This window comes from Dermacentor variabilis, chromosome 1 (assembly GCF_050947875.1).
Source record: "Dermacentor variabilis isolate Ectoservices chromosome 1, ASM5094787v1, whole genome shotgun sequence".
Taxonomy (NCBI): Eukaryota; Metazoa; Arthropoda; class Arachnida; order Ixodida; family Ixodidae; genus Dermacentor; species Dermacentor variabilis.
In genome coordinates this window covers 185,712,463-185,726,920 of record NC_134568.1, presented here as the reverse complement: position 1 = coordinate 185,726,920, position 14,458 = coordinate 185,712,463, and the positions used below count along the sequence as shown (strand labels likewise).

The window sequence follows — 14,458 nt, the reverse complement described above, 5'->3', positions numbered from 1 at the left end:
ACTGAAAGTACCAGATGTCATGCAGCCCAAGCCAGCATGAAAGACTGAAATGACCTACAGACATACCTGAACAACACTTCATATTGCATGCTTTTCTCTTACATCTGGGAGGCTGGTTCAGACTTCCCACAGTGAAAAGATGAGTGAGGCGATACTTTTACCCCACACCTCACAAGCCAGCACCTTCATAAAGATGTTTTTATTACTACTACTGCCTGCCTCAGCAACTTGTCTAAATAAAGTTGCCAGAGCAAGTACTCCTCTGGTGCCCATCAACCATAAGACTTTCAAGGGTACGGTCAGATACCCATTAAAGGAACACTGTTCGGGTCTAGTTTCCAGTACAAAATATCTGATTTCTTTAAGCATTACTGTGAAAAATTTATAAGATCCCTGACATTATCATAGCGGTTCTGAAAAACCTCAGGTGCAACCATTGAGAAGTCTATAGGAGGCTATCCTTGTGGTATTACAGCAGAACCTCGTTTATATGATACTGTTTCGTACGATAACCTGGTGGCAACATTCATCATCAAAAACACAAAAAAATGAGCTAATACAGATTCTTTTTCACTGGTTAATACGTTCCCGGAAAACGGAATCTTTCGGCACCAATGTTTAATATATCGTGAAACTGCGATCGTATGACACATTTTCCAGCCGCTAGGTCACATGTTAACAAGAAATAATGCGAGGTGTGCGCGATTGAGCAGTGTGCCGCGCCACTTTCCCCACAGTTCTCGCCTGCCCACGTCATGTGAAAACATAGGCAAGCACTTGGTTTCCTCTTCCGGTACCAGTAAATATCCCTGTGGATCTTCGCATGTCACATTCACAGCTATCGCTGTCAACCTTATGGCAATAGGCATCTTCCCATGTTTCACAGGGCACATGGTGCACCCAAATGTGTCACCGTTCACTGCTGCAAGCGGCACGAAGTGCATGTCATGTTTTGCTCTTGCAGCATCGTATTTTCATGTCGCCAACCAGCTTGATTTCGGTTGGGTTCCCTATAGACGTTTTTACAAACTGTAAACCCTTTTTATGGCAGTCCTGTTGGCGACACCATGTTTGATCACATGGTGATGGGTCCATTGCTTGCCTCAACTGCTCCCTTGTCTCCGTGTTTACAATGGATTTGCATGACAACCAGTGTGGCTCAGCAAACCTGTTTCGGCAGATATCGTAGATGGTGACTGGGTGGACAACATGAAGCCTTGGCCAAAGCTTCAGAGGACATGTAAGCACTTCCAGGGGTCATTACACCTAGTGCAAACTGCGCGAACAGCATTTATGAAGCTTGTACTAGAAGTGGGGCTAGAAATGTGTTCCAAGCTATACAAAGTTTCTGCTTGCAAATTAAATCAGGATGAGTGTGTTTTGCTCTTCGTTCTTTATTTGGCAAACACTCTAAAGAAGCAGCTTGTCGTGTTTCTGACCTAGTAGCGTTCTTAGGTGCGGTGACTGTATCATAGTTTATTTTCTGCCTAATTGCTTGTGGGTGTGCACAGTTGCAACAGATTTATTCTTGCTGTGCACAAGGCTTGGAATGTGAATCTTCTGTACTTGGTAATAGCTTTTAGCAAAGATGTATTATCACTAGTCACTCGTTTACTCTGCGAACCCACACGAAACGTCCAGCTTCAAACATTCGTGTGCCGTCGGTGTAGTCATAATCACCATGTTTTGGTTCATTGATTCAAGAGTGCACCCATTCACTTATTCTTGATACGTTGGTAATTGAGTGGGCGTAAGTTTCGTGTGATTAAAGTTTGCGTGTGAGTACTACGCCAGTAAGTGGCGCTACTTCCTTTCGCAACGTGCGGTACTCAGTTTTAACTCCAGATGTTCCAGGGTTGAGGTCCTTTCTTTGGAGGTCAGCGATACAGCGCTGGCAGATGAGCAATTCTTTCTTTTATCCTCGAGAAAAGCCATGCATCGCGAGTGGCTGGCAACACAGACAGTCGTTATGTAGCTGTGGTCCGTGAACTTGGCCACACAGATTCATTCCCTTCCTTAATGTGTCATTATTTGCAGGCAACCACTGCACACGTCTTCCCTCTACTGTTCCACATTTTGCAGTATGAATAGAGCACAGTGGTTTAACAAACACGCAGTTGTATTTACGACAGCTGATCGCAGAGTAGCAGGACAGAAGTGGTAATGGCTTCGTATTTGTGCACTCCCATGAGACAACGCACAGCGCGCCGCTGAGAGCGCCATCTCACTGCTCCAGAGCAAACTGCTTTGCGAAAAGGGTCTATACGACATAGGAAAACAAGAAAGCCTCACCAGAGTGGGTACGTCGAAACTTCCTGTTAATATTGCCACAGAGAGCTCCCCACAGGCCAGTTACGAGCACTCTCGTAAGGTACCCTTCCAAGCACCTCGTCGCTAAATCCCCTGGGCATTACTCATAGGATCGCCATTAGAAGAGCGCCAGCAACGCCTCACGCATGGCGATACAGCGCGTGTCTAGCGTGCACACGGACATGGCAGCGCCAGAGTCTCCTGTCCAATGAGAAGTTTCGGCGTGGCTCCTGGCCTTTGGGGCGCACCCAGTTGCACCCAGCGCATGAAAAGTGTGTTCGGCGTGGAGACACGGTTGACTGTTGAATAGGCTCCTGCTAACTCTTCTTGTAAATTGTGTGAATGCTTAGTATTGAGTTTCCGGGCAGAAGTTCACCCACAATAAACCAGTTTGTTTAGTGTGCTTCATTGAAGAGTGCTACATTTCTGGTGGAGGTGCGAGGTATAATTGGAAGTCCCCAGTTCGTAAGAGAATGGAGCCCCGACCCTCAGCGACTGGAACCCAGAGAACTGACTCCAATACACCAATGCACGAGCCGCCACATCCAAGGAGACCCTCCCGAGTTCGGACCACTTGCTGTTGCTGCAGCAGTGCAGGCAACAGTTAGCAGCGACGATGCAACCATGACCAGCCCAGTGGCATCGTCCCAGCTCATCGTGTACCCACCATGAACGCCCAAGTCCTTCCAAGGCGATACGTTCAAAGATGTGCAAGGCTGGTTAGAGCACTTCGAGCGAGTAGCAGATTTCAACGGCTGGGACGAGACACGGAAGCTCCTCAACATGTACTTCGCGTTGGAAGAGTCAGCGAGGACATGGTACGTCAATCATGAAGCGGCGCTATCTTCATGGGAAGAATTTTCGCGACAGTTGCTTGCCAGTTATGCTAGCACTGATCGGCGAGAGAAGACAGAGCGCGCTCTACAAGCCAGTAACCAGCGCCCTAACGAGAGGGTCGGCATGTATATCGAGGGCATGTCCAGTCTCTTTAAGCGTGCTGATCCAAACATGACCGAAGAGAAGAAATTACGCCATCTGATGCGTGGCGTTAAGCAGGAGCTGTTTGCAGGACTCGTCCACAACCCACCACACAGTGTTCCCGAGTTTTGGACCGAAGCGACGACCATAGAGAAGGCGCTGCAGCAGCGTGCCCGTCACTACAATCGTGATGTCACCAGCGCACCAGCCGTTCTACTGTCGGCAGGCCCAGGCAGTAACACCAAAGCGCTAAGAGAACTGGTGCGATCAATCGTAAAAGAGGAGCTTTGAAAGCTGCAGCTACCGGAAGCCACGCCGACAGTTTCAACTCTCGCCGCCATCATTCGGGATGAAGTTTGCCACGCCATTCTGCAGCCAGAACCTGAGGAACCGCCTGTGCATCATGAACAACCACCACCGATGCATCGCGTGCCGACATACGCTGATGTGTTATGTCAACCGACCGGGCATAGTGCTCCATTCGCGACACCCAGCAGCCGCGAGCCGACTCTGCACAGTGGACCCCTTCTAGCAGAGCTGAGGCCACGAAAAAGCGATGTGTGGCGTGCAACTGACCGAACGCCACTCTGTTTCCATTGCGGAGAAGCTGGACACCTTTACAGAATGTGCCCATATCGCAGAGCAGGTATTCGCGGCTTTACGATAAATGCACCTTGTCCTCATAATGGTGAAAGACCCATCGAAATTCAGGACTACTTGACCAGACAACAGGACACGGCTGCTAGATACCAACACCATCCCCGATCATCAACATCTGCATGCTACCGATCACCAAGTCCACGGCCATCCTCGATTCCACCAAGGCGTCGTTCACTGAGCCCACGTCCGGAAAACTGAAGCGAGCGACCTGTGGAGGCGAGGCCACTGACGTTCGAAAAAGCCAAGATCCTCCGTCAAGTTTACCGAGCAACCGCGACAAACAGAAGCGGATGAATAAGATAAGTGAACAGAGAATTTCTTCAGACTTGCGCATTACAATAGACGGTCATGAATTGAGTGCATTAGTTGACACAGGTGCTGATTATTCTTTTGTAAGATATGCACTCACCAAAGAATTGAAAAAAGTTTTGATGCCGTGGAGTGGACCCCAGATACGTACGGATGGTGGGCACCTCATGTGGGCACCTCACCTACCCTTGTGTAGATGTACAGCGAGAACCAGAATTCGAGTTTTTTCTTACATCGCTGGTTTTGTCGTACTACCAGAATGTTCAAAGGATGTAATACTCGGAATGGACTTTCTTCTAACAAATGGTGCCATAATCAACCTGCAGAATGCTAGTATGTCATTTTCTACGAAGCAGGCTATAGGCGTGCAAGTCGGAGGAGCTAGAACATGTTGCCTTGCAGGTTACCAACGATGACATAATCATGCCACTGCGATGTAGTATGCTGGTTCACGTAAGAAACGAAGCATTCAACGACTCGGAAAGTATAGCGGAAGCCAATGTTGGAGCTTCTGTTGAAACAAGGTATTTGCGCAGCGCGAGGAAATGTTCAACTACGCGATGGGTGTGCTGATGTATTGCTGACAAACTTTGGAAGTGAATTTCAGCACATCACAAAGAACACAGCCATCGCCTTCCTGCAAAGCACTGCTGCAGTCACAGATGTATGTAGCTTAGTGTCAAGGCCGCCTGCTGTCCAAACTACGCATGACGCCGTAACATTAGTTGCAATCAACCAAAGTCTGTCGCCAGCCCGGAAAGAAATGATGGAGGACCTTATAAATGAATTTGCAGAATGTTTCTCCACCTCGTCAAAGTTACGGCGCACACCAATTGTTAAACACCGTATAATAACAGACGAAGCAACCAGGCCAGTATACCAACATCCGTACCGAGTGTCACCGGTTGAACAAGAGGTCATAAAAAGTCAAATGCAAGAGATGCTTGAGGACGATGTCGTTCAGCCATCAAACAAACCGTGGGCGTCGCCCATAGTCCTTCTGAGAAAAGAGGACAATACATTGAGATTCTGTGTAGATTACCGGAAATTGAACAGTGTGACCAAGCGTGATGTATACACCCAACCCCGTATTGTAATACATTGGATCGCCTACGACGTGCAAAATTTTTCTCTTCAGTAGATCTCAAGAGCGGGTATCGGCAAACTGAAGTAGATGAAAGAGACCGTGAAAAAACTGCTTTTGTAACCCCAGGCGGCCTGTGTGAGTTCAAAGTGCTTCCATTTGGCCTCTGCTGTACGCCGACGACATTCCAGCGCATGATGGACAGTGTCCTCTGAGGTCTCAAATGGCAGTCATGCTTAGATTACCTAGACGACGTAGTGGTATTTTCCGCAACATTCGACCAGCATGTACAGATGCTGCGTTTAGTGCTCCAAGCCATCCGCTCGGCAGGCCTAACCATTAAACCGTAAAAGTGCCAGTTTGGATTCCAAGAACTTAGTTTCCTGGGTCATGTAATTAGCGCGCAAGGTATTGGTCTGGATCCCGACAAGACTGCTGCTGTTGCGCAATTTCCAAAGCCGACAAACAAGAAGACAATACGGCAATTTTTGGCGCTGTGCGCTTACTATAGGCAATTTGTAGAAAACTTCTAAAAAATTGCTGAACCTCTAATGAAACTTACTAAAGAAGACGTACCCTTCATGTGGCATACTGAACAAGAGGTTGCATTCAATTAATTAAAGGAACAATTGCTAGCCCCACTGATCCGCGCCCACTTCGACGAAAGAGCAGACACAGAAGTCCACACAGATGCAAGCAATCTCGGTCTCGGCGCAGTTCTAGTTCAGTGGCAAAATGGGGAAGAGAAAGTCATAGCATATGCTAGCCGCACTCTCTTGAAAGCTGAAACAAATTACTTTGCAACAGAAAAGGAATGTTTGGCTGCCATATGGGCCATCAGCAAGTTCCGACCATACCTCTATGGCAGGCCGTTCCATGCAGTCAGCGATCACCATTCTTTTTGCTGGCTGGCACACCTAAAGGACCCATTTGGACGACTTGTGAGCTGGAGCCTCAGGCTCCAAGAATACGACATTACTGTTGTATACAGGTCTGGAAGAAAACATAACAATGCTGACTGCTTGTCCCGCTCACCAGTGGAGTCTATTCCTTCAGAAGAAGAGGATTTCCCGTTCCTTACAGCGATGACAGCTTCGGAAATCGCCGAGCATCAACGGGCCGACACAGAATTGCTCTCACTCATCAAGCACCTCGAAGGATACGACTTCCAAGTCTCCCGTATGTTTATGAGAGGTTTATTGTCATTTCGCCTCCGAGATAATACGCTCTACAAGAGAAACTTTGAATGCAACCAGGAAAAATTCTTGCTGGTTGTACCGTCAGCCATGCGACCGGAAATTTTGGAAGCTTGCCGTGATGAACCATCCTCGGGTCACTTAGGCGTCAGCCAGATGTTCGCCAGAATTCGTCTCAGATACTTCTGGCCTAAACTGTTAGTGTTGGTGCAGCATTACGTGAAGACATGTCACGAATGTCAAAGGCGCAAAACACCACCCGTGAAACCGGCTGGCCTTCTCCAACCCATAGACCCACCGAAGACCATTTCAAAAAGTTGGAATGGATCTTCTCGGACCGTTCTTAACATCATCATCAGGGAACAGATGGATCATAGTAGCGACAGACTACTTAACAAAATATGCTGAAACTGGCTGCCTCGAGTGAGGAACGGCAGTTGAAGTTGCCAATTTCTTTGTTTGTAACATAGTACTGCGACATGGTGCACCAACGGTCATGATTACTGATCGAGGAGCGGCCTTCACAGCTGATTTGATGCAGTGTTTGATGAAGATGACTCGCACCAGTCACAGGGAAAGCACTGCATATCATCCCTAAACAAACGGCCTGACGGAACGTCTAAACCGAACCCTGGCCGATATGCTGTCCATGTATGTCGACCTCGAACATAAGACGTGGGACGCAATCTTGCCTTACGCCACTTTTGCCTATAATACGGCTGTACAGGAGACAACTCAGGTCACTCCATTTCAACTGGTCTATGGCCGCACAGTAACAACCACACTGGATGCTATGTTGTCAGTAGATGATGACAACAACCCGTACGACATTGACGACTTCCTACAACGAGCTGAAGAAGCCCGGCAGTTAGCCTGGTTCCACATACGCCAGGAATAACGTAGGGACGCAAGCCACTACAAACTGCGCTGCAGAGAAGTTCAGTACCACCCAGGCGCTAAAGTGTGGGTATGGACACCAGTGCGTCGTCGCGGACTATGTGAAAAACTCCTTCGCCGATACTTTGGACCTTACGAAGTTATTCGCCGAGTAGGTGACCTGAATAACGAAGTCATCCCTCATGAACAAGAGTGATCAAAGCAACACAACCATGCGGAGGTCGTACATGTAGTCTGCATGAAGCCTTACTACGACAGGCAATGAAAACACATCTACAGATCAATTTGTTTCACGCATTGGGACGATGCGTTTTCAGAGGGGTCTAATGATGCAAAGAGCTTTCCACATGCCCATTACGAGCACTCTCGTGAGGTACCCTTCCAAGCGCCTCAGTGCTAAAGCCCCTAGCCATTACTCATAGGATCGCCTTGGAAGAGTGCCAGCAAGGCCTCGCGCATGGCGATACAGTGCGTGTCTCAAGTGCACGCGCACGCGGCAGCGCCCGAGTCTCCCGCCCAATGAAAAGTCTCGGCGTGGCTCCTGGCCTTCAGGGCGCATTAAAAGTGTGTTCGCCATGGAGATGAGGTTGACTGTTGAATAGGCTCCTGTTAACTCTTCTTGTAAATTGTGTGAATGCTTAGTATTGAATTTCCAGGCACAAGTTCGCCAACAATAAACCAGTTTATTTAGCGTGCTTCATTGAAGAGTGCTACACTATGCCCCGGCCAAAAAGGCTGCTGACCCTGGATGAATTCAAGGAGTGCAAATGAAGCTTGCCAAAGCCACAAAAACAATGCGCGCCTAGGGCTGCTCAGGCCCCACTATTTTGGCTTGCACTGGCATTTCATGCTGCAACAATTTGGTGCAACGCTTCAGATTGATTACATAGATGTAAAGTTCAATTGAGTCTGCCAAATTTTTCAGTGACTACAGATCACACACTTTTTCTTGCACTTTTTCCAAAATGTATGAACAAGGTTCTACAGTATATGGTGTTTTACACTGCCAGAAAAGAGCAGAGAAGGTTCCATCATAATTTTTTTTGCATGCACCTTTTGACATGTGCCACTGTCTATCAACAATTTTACAACTTTTTCGCAACATTCGTAATATCATAGAACGAGCCCAAATTTGTAATATTTACAGAATATTTTGGAAAGTTGGCAGGTATGGAAACGGCTATTGAGAGCTATTTGATTGCAGATGAGATGCAATTAGTTATGAGGACTTTTTTCTTTGTTTTGTAATTGATTAACTATATCTTGGGGGGACTAACTTGGTGGTAATTCAACTACTTCAGGGTGTCTACCAAGCTGACATTTCCAAATTCCCTGAGTGTTCAAGGTTTTCCCTGAGCGCCTTTGCAAAATTCCCTGAGTGACAAAGAACTTCGTTTTATGTCAAGACAGGTTGACACCATGTCACCTGATACTGCCACTCTCTAATGGGCATGTTAAAAAAAAATTTAAAAAAGACTTAATTCAAAAAGAAAACAGAAGGGCAGGGTTAATACAATGCACAGCGACCTTTAAAAAATATATGAAAGAAAATGGTAAGAACCATTGCAAATCAAGTCATACATTCTCAAATACGAATAAAAAGGAAATGCACAGGAGCAAATATTTTTGAATATGAGGAATTTCTATCAACTGATACGAAGCTCATTGGTATGAGGCCTGAACTTTGTCACAAGTGAGATTCTCTCTCAACATTTGGTAAGTAAACCTCAACTGTCCTTGCATACTCTCAGCCCACGCACAACACCTCAGTGTTGTGTTTCACTGCTTTGAAGAGCTTATTTTGGTTTCGATGAGGGACACCTGCATCTCGGAGTGAGCTAACACTTTGTTTTTTGAACTCGAGCTCCTTCAAATAAGTCGCAGCACACTTTCTTTCCCGTTCATTCCTCAATGCGTAAGTCGTTTCTGTTATCGTCCTCCTTCCGCCATGCATTCGCCCCACGGACCATTTGAAACATCCTCTTAGTCAGTTGTACAGCCAACATTCAATCTTTCAGACTCCCTAGGGGCTGCGAAAATGTCTGAAAAATCGGGCAGTTAAAAAAAATGAATGCATGTCTTTGACTGCCCTTAAAGGGCCCCCTGAGCAGGCCACATAGCAAATTTCGGTTACATGCTGGAAGATTTCAGTGCCACGAGCCCATAATAGGCAAGGGCCACTGCCAAGTGAGACACTTTCCACTTGTGCTGTCTAGCCTCCGCAAGCAAATTTTTTTTTCCTGCATTCTCCCATACCGGAAAACTTAAGGATCGCGTGACACATACATCATGGGCCTGCTATCATTTTCTTTCTCTCTCTATTTTTTTGCTGTGCAGTGCACTTCTGCTAACAGCGTCGCGCATGAGGTGTTGCGTTTGTCTCATTTTGCGCAGCACTTGATTTTGCGTGCTGTGCACGAATACACCAGACTAGCGCTATAAGCCAGTGCTACGCAAATACTGAGGAAGGCACAAGCAGATCATAGAGCATGACTGCACACTCAAACATTGTAGAAAATAACATACTTTCATTGTCAGCTCACGCGACTGCACGACATGGGAACATGCAGACAAAACGGAAGTACATTTCTCTTGCAGTGGTGCGAAGTAAAACAAGAACACGCAGACACTTGGTTTGTGTGTTTTATTATTTCTCTAAACTTTAATTCGTCAAATGAAGCAACAGATTTACACAAATAACGGATGTTGCCTTGAATAAGTCACGTGTCACTATGAGCGACGTCACAGCAGTGCGATATACGTAGGCGTACTTGTGCGACTACATCCGCTCTCCAACTGGGAGCACAGCGCCCACGAGGAAGACGGCATTCGGTTTGAAATTTCAGCTCTTTCCGCGGCACGAAACGATGTAATACTTAGCAGACACGATCATTATCGCACTTAGTATGCACAGCGCTTGTCAGCTCAAAATGACCAGACTTGGTGAGGTGCCCTTTAAGGGCTCGAATTGCCACAGGCACATCTGAAAAAGCTCGGAAGGCCTGCCAGTACAGTAACTAGGCATATCGGTGCTCGTACTGTGACAGGAGACGGTGGGTGCACGAGTGTATAATTAAGGAATACATACTACGTCCCACGACAATTGCCCCCATACCACGCTTGTTATGCTTCACCGCAATACTTTCATGTATGCTTCACCACGTAGCATTGCTATACTGAGCCGAAGCTGACCTTCGGGAACCGGCATTATGCAAAGCGCCGTGCTTTCCGAGCTTCGAAACAAATCACGAGGACCACAAAGGCAGAGTGGGTGCCATTGCTGACAGTGGCGAGTTCTCTTAATGAAAAACACGGCACAGAACGGCAAGAAGCTTAATAGCGAACGCTGAAGCAGCTAGTCCTAGCGTTGCCGCAATGGTGGCTACGGCTGCCAGCAGATCTGCGTGCGAGAGCGCCGGTTCGAGGCGGCAAGGCAATCAAAATGGCAGCGACGGTGGTGGCTTTGATTAAGGCTGTTTTGGATCGGCGGTCAGGGCGAAAATTCTGAAAACTCGGACGGCGAAAGGTTCTTGCGTCCGAAATTTCTGACGTTCTCATACATTGACCCTATGAGGGACGCGGTGGCGCCGCGAAGCCGTCCAAATTATCAGCCGCCCGGAAAGTTGGTCGCTGACGGTACACTGGCCACTCCTCCAGCGGACGACATGGCATCAATGAGGATCCGTTACGATTCCTCTCTGTTACTCGGGACAGCATTACCGCGACTTTCGTTACTTTTCCAAAACTACTGCTCATTTTCCCTGATAGAAGCACAAATTCCCCGAGTTTTCATCGAGTATTTCCAGACTATTCAAAATCCCTGAGAATTCCCGGTTTTCCAGGTTTTCCCAGTTGGTAGACACCCTGTAACTTGCTTCAGCATGTATAAAATCTGCTGAAGATCAACCAGGAACACATCATCAAGCACGTGATCATACAGCCCCCTTAGAGCACAGCAATTTGGAGATTCCTGCAATAGCAGCACAAATTATAGATATGAAAAATGATCTTGTGAAACTCCAAAATACTAAACAAGATTTCCAATGTAGTGTTGCAACAAAATGCGAATAATGGAAGGGGAGGGGAAGGGAAGCAGGAATAGACAGAAAGACAGGGGGGTTAGCCAGTTCTCAGACTGGCTTGAATAAGGGAATGGGGCCGATGGGAAGTAGGCTACAGGATCTGCTTGCCAGTGCCCACTGTGGTAGCTTAATAGCTACGGCGCTGAGCTGCTGAGCTCAAGGTCGCGATTCAATCTAATTTCAGTTGGGTAGCTGCAGTTCGATGGGGGTGAAATGTACATATGCTGGTGCACTTATATTTAGGTGCATGGTAAAGAACCTCAGGTGGTCAAAATTAATCCAGAGGTGCACTACAGCGTGCCTTATTATCGGATTGTGGTTTTAGAATTCTAGAATTCACATTAGATTATTATCAGATTAGTTTCAAAATTCTAGAATTCAATTAAACTGTTTTGCTGAGTGTGTTTAAGTGTGTGCAGTAAGACAATGTAGCCAGAAACTTAAAGAAATGAAAATCTAGCCAATGTTTAAGATGGTACAGCAAAATCGGCACGTAAGTGTGTCCAGTGTTTCAAGCATTGAAAATGCCAAAGGCACAAGCAGAAATGTATTTACCGATATTGTACATATACTCATCTTATTGCACATTCTACACTCAGCGAGTTTAGTTAACTGACCACGTCAACGACACATTAGTCCATTGTCTACCAAACTTGGTGAACCGCAGGGAGTAGGAATGGGGACCATAGTGCAGTGAAAGTGCACAGTGATACATACCTAATGCAGTCAGAGCTTCAGTTTGAAAGACCCTCTGCAGTGGTGGGAAGTAGATGACCAGCATTTGCCCTATCACTGAAAAGGCCACTGCGAGAAGGAACATGCGGTTGCTGAAGAGCCCAATGGTGAATGCTGATTTTGTCTGTGAAATCAAAGATAGACAATCCAAGTAAACACCGAGTAAACACTCCACATAAGTCATCCTGAAACTAGTCATTTCCCTTTTTGTTTTTCAAGTGATGTCTTTCAACAATGTTTATGACTCGCACCTAGTGGTGTTGAGTCCACTGTGCAACAAGGCACTTAAGCCACTGGTTCAAGTCGCAACTGTGCCATGTTCTCATGATGACCTTCTAGTGAAAGTTATTTTGATGAACTGCACATGTAAGGCATAGTTATTCTACACTTAGCTTATGCACATAAGAACAATGAAAATGCCATATCTTTGTGTGCTCCAAGCCCAAAGTGCTATGTTTCTGAAATGCACTAAAACATGCGACACTAAGGGAATGAACAGAATGATGGCCACGTACACATGATGAATTTTCTTCTTTCCCCATTTGTTTCTACAAGTGCCACATATTCATTTGTTACATATTTTCAACACATTGCACAAATGGCATTTTTTCGGTGTTGGCCACTTAGTGAATGCTCACCATACGCCATGAGAAGGGGAATGGACCTCCTTATGCCTGATCAATAACATTTTGCCTTGCTCCTTAACCCCTTAAAGGGAAGCTGAAGAGTTTTCCAGAAAAAATGAGTGAAGAGCTGTACGTAATAGTTTTCAACCCTCCGAGTTCGAATATTGCATCGAAATTGAGCGAAAGAAAGCGCAAACAGGTTTTATTTCGACGAAAAGTGCAGCAGCAGACTCGGGCAGCTCGCGCGCCTCGTTTCCGCCTGTGATTGGTCGGGCGCCTCGTGACGTCAACATCGGTGTTCGTCCGGACTGGCCGCTGCCGCCACACATGAAGCACGGTGCAAGGTGGTTTGGCGCTGTGGTTCGGTGAGACAATAACGGTAAATTTCTAGAGCTTGCATTTCTCTGAGGAGTTCGGTGTTGCTCCCTACATGTATACGTAGCTGGTCTCTCCAAGAAGCAAGAGATGCTGGTAGCAAGCAGTACTTTCGACGCGAACGAAAGCGAAGTGTTAGCATCTCCTCATGTTAGAAATGTTATTTGGTGAGTATGTTTTTTGCAAAGCTGTATTCAGCGATCCAGTGAGTTCGTTTCTGGGCAAACAACTGTGCAGTTATGTTCCTGCATGCCTCCTCGGGGAACGTAAGGAGGGATGCGATCGTTGGCATTTGCGCACTGCCTCAAAGCTGTCGGCAATCTACACAGACAGTTTACATACGGGAAAAATTTTCCGGCTTTTGTAGCACATGTAGTGGTCTTCATCAGCGCGCCATCCGCACGCTAATTGTAACCGGAGCCGTAAAGGCGGCGAATTCCGTCGGCTACGTGAGAGAGCCGCTTTCTCTCTGTGCGCGAGGTGGAGCGCAGCGTCCTGGTGTGCGCCGGCTTTCAAACACATGAAAACTTTACACTTGCACTGCATTATGGTAGCTGCATGTTGGCTGTTTGACAAGACACGTGCGAATAAAAAATTAACGGCGGCAAAACCTGCGTCAAGGGTGGGAGATGAACATGTACCTACCGTTCAGCGTGCTAACACGAAGGAGCTAGCAATAAATCAAAATCCAGGTTTGGACGAGTTCGTGTATTCATAAGGTCTTCCAAGACCAGTTACCATCCGTCCGCCCACACCTGTCCCGCCTTTGTACGTTCGTTGCCCCAAACTTTTCGCGCTGCGTTTAGAAAGCCTGCTAGCAGAAAGTCGTACTCTCACTCATTCACGCCTTATTGATAAACTCTGGTAGTAATCGTCGTCACGGAAGTGGTTAGAGCACAGCACTGTTGTTCTTGAGCGCTTGAAATTCTTTCGCCGGCATGATCGGCCCACCACTTCAATTGATGGTGCGCACGTCAACTACCACTCTTCATACATACAAACAAAGGAATGCAGGCTTGAGTTAGGCAGATTATGACGGCACGCACGCAGAAACAAGTGCGGTCAGGCACGGTCGCGGAGACTGCGAAGGAGCGGAACACCAGTGCTGACGTCACTATGGCGCGGTTTCCGGTCTCCGCTCGCATCGTCAGCATCAGCAGCAGTGCGCGGCGCTCGACGGGGGGCGGAGTGACAGCGCAATTTTAA

General features: G+C 47.1%; 1 protein-coding gene across 3 annotated transcripts in view; it reads right to left on the bottom strand.

Moving 5' to 3' along the window:
* The window catches only part of SPoCk (secretory pathway calcium atpase), a 131,594-nt gene that overhangs the window by 24,822 nt on the left and 92,314 nt on the right, over positions 1 to 14,458 (bottom strand). For all 3 annotated transcript variants that reach the window (XR_012829881.1, XM_075700922.1, XM_075700918.1), the window contains exon 23: positions 12,234 to 12,375. Coding sequence is in view for 2 of the 3 variants with exons in the window: in XM_075700922.1 (XP_075557037.1) it covers positions 12,234 to 12,375 (142 nt within the window). In the remaining variant the exon portion in view is untranslated. The remainder of the gene's footprint in view (positions 1 to 12,233; positions 12,376 to 14,458) is intronic.